Source organism: Panthera tigris, chromosome F3 (assembly GCF_018350195.1).
Source record: "Panthera tigris isolate Pti1 chromosome F3, P.tigris_Pti1_mat1.1, whole genome shotgun sequence".
NCBI classification, from domain to species: domain Eukaryota; kingdom Metazoa; phylum Chordata; class Mammalia; order Carnivora; family Felidae; genus Panthera; species Panthera tigris.
In genome coordinates, this window is record NC_056678.1 from 37,749,340 (window position 1) to 37,756,747 (window position 7,408).

At 36.8% G+C, this 7,408-nt stretch overlaps 1 protein-coding gene across 5 annotated transcripts in view; it reads left to right on the forward strand.

Annotated features, from left to right (window-relative positions):
• PTPRC (protein tyrosine phosphatase receptor type C) overlaps nucleotides 1-6,483 on the forward strand; it is a 120,503-nt gene extending 114,020 nt beyond the window's left edge. For all 5 annotated transcript variants that reach the window (XM_015543850.2, XM_015543851.2, XM_015543852.2 and 2 more), the window contains 4 exons: nucleotides 2,213-2,335; nucleotides 2,558-2,736; nucleotides 3,840-3,975; nucleotides 5,317-6,483. In XM_015543850.2, the coding sequence (XP_015399336.2) occupies nucleotides 2,213-2,335; nucleotides 2,558-2,736; nucleotides 3,840-3,975; nucleotides 5,317-5,592 (714 nt within the window). In that variant the 3' untranslated portion in view covers nucleotides 5,593-6,483. The remainder of the gene's footprint in view (nucleotides 1-2,212; nucleotides 2,336-2,557; nucleotides 2,737-3,839; nucleotides 3,976-5,316) is intronic.
• The last annotated feature ends 925 nt before the right edge of the window (nucleotides 6,484-7,408 follow it).

Sequence of the window (7,408 nt, forward strand, 5' to 3'; positions counted from 1 at the left end):
GACCCTTCTGTCACACAGTTGCCTTTGTTCCTCCTTACCATCTTCCATCCCAGTGTTGGCCTCTAGCAACTCATGTCTGGTTTCTGACCATCTCTCATGTGGCCCTTGTCTAGTACTGCACACCATCTGCGGATCAACTTTGCTTGTCTGTTTGTTTTTGTGTTTTATTTATTTATTTGAGAGAGAGAGAGAGGGGCCGGGGGAGGGGCAGGGGGAGGAGGGCAGAGGATCTGAAGTGGCTCCATATGGGGCTTGAACTCATAGACCGTGAGGTTATGACCTGAGCTAAAGTCGGACACTTAACCAACTGAGCCACCCAGCCACCTCCAACTGTGGATCATCTAATGCACAGCTGTCTCTGTGTCGCTCCTTGCTACAAACAAGTAGCAACTGACACGTTTTCCTCCTATTTTCTTCAAGATGAGAACCAGACTCCTCAGTTTGATATTGAAGACCCTCAATAATCAGACCCTCATATATCTTTCCATTTTCTTCATATTTTTATGTTTTCCATAATTTCTATTCTGGACAAGAAGGTTTTCTGACTGAATCTTAACACACAATCTACATTTTCATCACTGAGACTTAATTTACTGGCATTTCATATATCTAAATGTGCCCTCTATTCCCATTTTGATCCTTTTCTTCTAGTTAGATAGAACTCCTTAAAAATTTATCTAAATCCTGCCTTCTTTATGTTCATGTAATATTCAGCATTATAAAATTCTATAGTTGGAGGTGAACCTAAGGTCTATTTTGATCTGCTTAATGCCTATGACATGTATTTGATCTTCTGCTTAATACCTTGAGTTATCTAAATTTCTCTGCTAGTAGATTTTACTTAGTTTTAGCACCTAACACATTATATGGCATATGTTAAAGCTTATTTAATTTTTTTTTACATTTATTTATTATTGAAAGACAGAGAGTGACAGAGCATGAGCATGGGAGGGGCTGAGAGGTGGGAAGACACAGAATCCAAAACAGGCTCCAGGCTCCGAGCTGTCAGTACAGAGCCCTACGCGGGGCTCGAACCCACAAACCGAGAGATCATGACCTGAGCTGAAGTCGGACGCTTAACCAACTGAGCCACCCAGGAGCCCCTATGTTAAAGCTTATTTAATGAACACTCTCATAAGTATGCAGTTATATGCCTTCTCTTTCTCTCTGTCTTCTCTTTGTTTCCCTATCCCTGACATAGAATGTTGTTTTTATTTTATGGGTTTTTTTTCTTTTCCTTTTTATTTTTTTTTATTTTTTTAAATTTATTTTTGAGAAAGAGAGACAGAGAGAGAGCGAGCACACATGAGTGCAAGTGGGGGGGGCAGAGAGAGAGGGAGACACAGAATCCGAAGCAGGCTACAGGCTCCAAGCTGTCCACATGGGGCTCCAAGCCCCACATGGGGCTCAAACTCATGGACCACGAGATTATGACCCAGGCCACAATCTGACGCTCAACCAACCGAGCCACCTAGACACCCTACTTTTTTTTTTTTTAAATAACTTGTTAGGAATTCCAGCATGGTATTCTAGCAATTATATTTTTCATCAAACTGTGAAAACTGGAAAATGAAATGGTAGTTTAGGCATCTGCCTATTGTTGTCAGAAGTTGTGGGACTGTAGTCGGTACAGAGCCATTTGCAGGGAGAGAAAACACTTTTGTGACCCACCTACTCTTCAATCTGACCCTTTACTTAGATTTGCAGTTAACTTATAAAAAACTGCTCATGGTGTTGGTCATCAAGATACAGCGACAAAGCACTAAAGGATGAAATCTCTTTCCTCAAAGACCACTGGAGGGACAGTGAGACTTGTTATGGCAGGGGTCATGATCAACACCAGCTCAATCTATAAATTTTGAAGAGGTGATAATAAGGGTATGGAAGGGAGATACAAATCTCAAAGACCTACACTAGCAGTGACAGAGCCACTCCTGTGATGTCCTGGCCACTTTGGGTATTTCTCAGTTCCCTTGATTTGCACAAGCAAACACCAGGTATTGTAGAATGGATGTCCAAGATACTTAAGATAGATTGTAGAGTTTTATGTACAGCTTTTAATTTTAGAACACAATTAGTAATTTCAACTTAATAGAATGGGAGGAAAGAGAGAGAGGAGAGAGATGGAGACAGTAAGAGGTGATCTCAATGTGTTAAAAAGCAAACAGAACACTTGTGAAGAAGGTGTTGAATCATGCTCTTTCTTATCTAGGAAGTCTGTGCTCAGTACTGGGGAGAAGGAAAGCAGACATATGGAGATATACAAGTTGATATGAAAGACACCAACCAATCTTCAGCTTATACCCTCCGTGTATTTGAACTGAGACATTCCAAGGTACATAAATAATTTCAGGAGTATATATTTTTGATCTGGTGATTGGTCTGGTAGAAGAACTAATAAACATTACTCTATAAAAGTAAAGCAAAATGTATATTATGTTTTATTATAACTTTAAGATGAGTTAAATGAAAGTAATTGCGAAGAAAATGTGACTATCGAGTTATTAGAGGGACTGAACCTTACGTGAGTTAACGTTCTCTTCTTTTCTGGTTTTAGAGGAAAGATTTTCGGACTGTGTACCAGTACCAGTATAATAACTGGAATGTGGATGAGCTTCCTCCAGAACCCAAAGAATTAATCTCTATGATTCAGATTCTCAAAGAAAAACTTCCCAAGAAGAATTCCACTGAAGGAACTAAGCATCACAAGAATGTGCCTCTCCTCATTCACTGCGGGTGGGTGGGATTTGATAGCATATTCTCTAAAAAATCTTCATAATGCTTGACTTCATGGTCCACACTTCCCGTTAGATTATTTACGCTAATACATAAAATGCAGGCCCACACTGAAAGCCTGAAAGCCTCTTGTGGAATCAGTCACTCTCTCAGGTTTGCTCCCACAGCATAGCTCTTACAGAAATATGATAGAAATGATTATAGTGTAATCATTTTAGTCTCTAAATTTCTTACTACCAGTGTCATATCATCTTTCAGTCCCAGTGCCTAACATTGAATCTGGAATGTCATATGTCCTGCATGAGTTAATGAATGAATGGAAGGATGCATGAACAGACAGATGGATGGATATTACATTTTATTTATGCTTCTATGCACTGATCCACTCTATTAGGTGTTAACAGAATCCAGAAGAATCAACGCTTTGCCATCAGCAAACATATTATAAGTTGTATATTAATTGAAAAGACTTGAATAAATAAAATCCTGCTAATAACATATTCTTTAAATTGAATATTTATTATAATGTAACATGCTTCTCACAGTTAGGTAAATTATCGAGTTGTCCTCTTCTTAATGAAAAATTTCACCAAGCATCAGTTTTCGATTGATCCAGAAATGTGGACATTTGTAAAAGCATTAGAGAAACAGAAGAGAGGAGAAAAGCATGCATTCTAATAATATACAAAATATTGGGTCCAGGATTTCTGGTTTCATTGATTTCTAGTCATGTCTTTATTTTTCCTAAATCTCGATGTCCTCATCTGCAAATTGGAATTATGAAAGTTGTCCTAATAACTTCAGATGTAAATAAAAATGCATTGTGATCTATAAGGTGTTAAACAGAGGAAAAAATATGCTTAAAGCCTAAGACAATTATTTTTTTAAGTATAAGATTATTATAGTCTCAAACTGAAAAAGTTTGTCCGAAAAATGGATTTAGCAGAAATGTTTTGCTCTTACAAGATTGGAATACTATAATTACAATAAACATGAAGTGAAGAATGCATTCTATCTCTCCCTTTCAGTTTTTATTCTAATATAACTTTTTCCATAAAATGTAGAATTATTTTCTTTTTAAATCTTTTTTTTTCCTCTTACAGAGATGGATCTCAGCAAACAGGACTGTTTTGTGCTTTGTTAAATCTCTTGGAAAGTGCAGAAACAGAAGAAGTGATAGATGTTTTTCAAGTAGTAAAATCTCTGCGCAGAGCTAGACCAGGAATGGTTCCCACATTTGTAAGTAGACCTTATAGCTGTTTTTGATGTGTTTTGCATTTTTATTTTGACGCTTTCTTCTCTCTCCCTCTTCTCCAATCATCTCCTTTCTTTTCCTTTTCTTGTCTTCTAGTCACTGTTCTATTCTTTTTTATATTCCTTTTTTACATGACGATTCACATGAAATTATCATTAATATAAATAAGAGACCTAACTGGAGCTTGCCAGCAATTTGTTATGGCAATTCATGTCAGACATTTCTTCAAGGGCTCATGAATTCCCTAATTTCCCCCATCTTTACTCCTGTATTAATGTGTATTGCTGTGTAACAAAGCACTCCAAAATTAGTGGCAGAAAAAAAAAACACATTTATTATAGTTCAATAGTATATGGGAACAATGAAATCTTTCTGCCAATGACGTCAGGTTCAGCCAATCTAGACCAAGCTCACTCATAGGTTTGCTGCTGTTGATATGTCCACTAAGCTTGGCTTGTCCAAAATGATCTCTACGACCAGCAGATTGGCAGTCGCTGGCATTTAGCTCTGGCAACAGGGATGAGTAGAATGCAGGTCTCTCTGTCTCCAAAAGACAAGCCCACGCATATTCACGTAAAAGCGGTAGATCTCCAAGGGGTAGGGTGGCAGGGCGCGCGACCCCTTGAGGTTCAGGCTTGGTACTGGCACAATGTGTCCTCCTCTGCGTTTTCTTATCTAAGCAAGTCACAGGGGCAGCTCAGCTTTAAGAATGTGGAGATCGACCCCGCCTCTTCTCGAACGGGTCTGCAAAGTCACACTGCAAAGAAGTGTGGATTCAGAGAGGATAATAAGTGTGGCAGTTTTGTAATCAATCAAGCATGGATCTTCTGCAGCTGGCAGAGGGCAATCTGGAAATTAATAACCAGTCGCCATATAAACTTAGCTACTCACTCAAATATATGCAGCTTTTAATTATGTATGACACTAAACTTGCATATATTGATTTTAAAAGTGTACTGAGTGCCTGTTATGTGCTCTTGCCATTAAAAGACTCACCATTTAGCATGAGGAAAAGGCAGATATTTATTAAACAGTGTAGTAGTTGAAATGACAGAGATTATAAGAAGGAAACAAATGAGGGCACTTAATTTAACCTATGGGGATCAGGATAGGCTTCCTGAAGCATTAACCTCAAAAAGTGGCATCTTGGGCCATGTCACGGAAATGAGACACCTCGTGGCCTGTGAGGGGAATGAACAAGTAAGAATGACCAAGAGTTCCAAGTAAATTAATAGTTCTTGCTAATTTTCATCTGATATACAAATAATTACATAAACCTCCTTTATAATAATTACATAATCTTTCTTGCTTCTTTCTTTTACTAGGAGCAATACCAACTCCTATACGATATCATCGCTAGTGCCTATCCTGCCCAGAATGGACAAATAAAGAAAAGCAACAATCAAGAAGATAAAATTGAATTTGATAATGAATTGGACAAAGCAAAACAGGATGCTAATTGTGTTAGTTCACCTGATGCCCTTGATAAGGCCAGTGAAGGAAATAAAGAAGATGAAGGTGCTAAAGTCACAAGTAGCCCTGAGGAGCCAGAACATTCCGCCAATGGTCCTGCGAGTCCAGGTTTAACTCAAAGTGCATAGGAAAAGATGTATACAGGACTCATTGTGTTGTGTGATTTCTATTTTTCTAGGAGTAGGATGGCAAAATAGATAAACAGTGGATTAATGAAGTGCATTGGACCAATATTTGTGAGAAGTTTCTATTTTGCTACAGTAGAAACATATTTAAGATAGTTTTGCTAAAATGTTTTGTACAGTCTTTTGCATATGTTAAAATTTTACCCACGATTAAGCAAAAAATAACGTCTTTGTAGACTTAGATTGTGTATGTGTGTGTGTATGTGTGTGTGTGTGTGTGTGTGTGTGTGAGAGAGAGAGAGAGAGAGACAGAGACAGAGACAGAGACAGAGAGAAACAGAGATGGCAACAGGAAAGGGAGAGAGGATGCTTTTAAGTGAATTTAAGTGCTTTTGAGAAACCTTGCCTTTTTTTGTAGAAAAAACCCATTTTATGTTGAACATATTAACTTAGCTTAAAGGACCTATTTTTTAAATCATAAATTGTGTGTGGGATCTAAGAATAAAATGTACATTTCTGAAACGACCTCAAGATGTCCTCCTTGTTCTACTCATATAAATCTTATAGTTTACTATTTTACTTCTAGAAATAGACATAAAAGTAGTGTGTGTGTGCGTGTGTGTGTGTGTGTGTGTGTGTTTGTGTAGTTACTACAAGAAAGTTAACTATATTAACATTTGGAAATCTTACATTCCATATGTTAGCATTTAGTCCCTATCTTTCAAGCTCATTTAATCTAATTTAAAATTTTCAAGCAAGCCTATCTTGTTATACTCACATGGTGTTTATAATTTTGCAGTAATCTCTGTATAATATGTGAAATTCATTGCTTGATACTTTTGACCAAAAATTATGTGTGTTGCAGTTGAATTTAAATAAACATCTTTAAACAAATGCAATAGATATTAATATTCATAGGATAAAAATAGAATTATGCAAATGTATTTGTGTGAAATATTTACATTTGAAACCTAATCTAGCTATTTTTATGGAATGCGATCCCGATATGAGAAATGTAATATTGCACATGCATATTTTCCATGCTAAAGTTTATCCTTGGCTTTCACCCAAGTACATTTACTTTGATTTTACCCATTCTATTTTACTTTATTTTAATTCCAGTATAGTTAACATATAGTCTTGTATTAGTTTCAGGTGTACAATATAGTGATTCAACAATCCCATACATCACCCAGTGCTCATCACAACAGAAGTGATTTGCTTTGAATTTCTCAAATGCTTAGACTACAATAGCCAAATTATGGAAAGAGCCCAAGTGTCCATTGATTGATGAATGGATAAAGAATATGTGATATATATACACAATGGAGTATTACTCAGCATTAAAAAAGAATGAAATCTTGCCATTTGCAATGACTTGGGTGGAGCTAGAGAGTATTATGCTAAGAAAAATAAGTCAATCAGAGAAAGACAAATACCATGATTTCACTCATACGTGGAATTTAGGAAGCAAAACAAATGAGCAGAGGGGAAAAAAAAAAGAGAAAGAGAAAGAGAGAGACAAAGCAAGAAACAGACTCTTAGCTACAGAGACCAAACTGACGGTTACTAGAGGGGAGGTGGGTGTGGGCATGGGTTAAATAGGTGATGGGTATTAAGGAGGGCACTTGTCATGATGAGCACAGGGTGATGTATGGAAGTGAATCACTATATTGTACACCTGAAACGAATATTACACTGTATATTAACTAACTGGAATGTAAATAAAAATTAAAAAAATTCTTAGACTGCTTTTACCAGAGATTGACATCAATAATCATAATAAAATCCAATCATTATATTTTCTTATATGTAACAT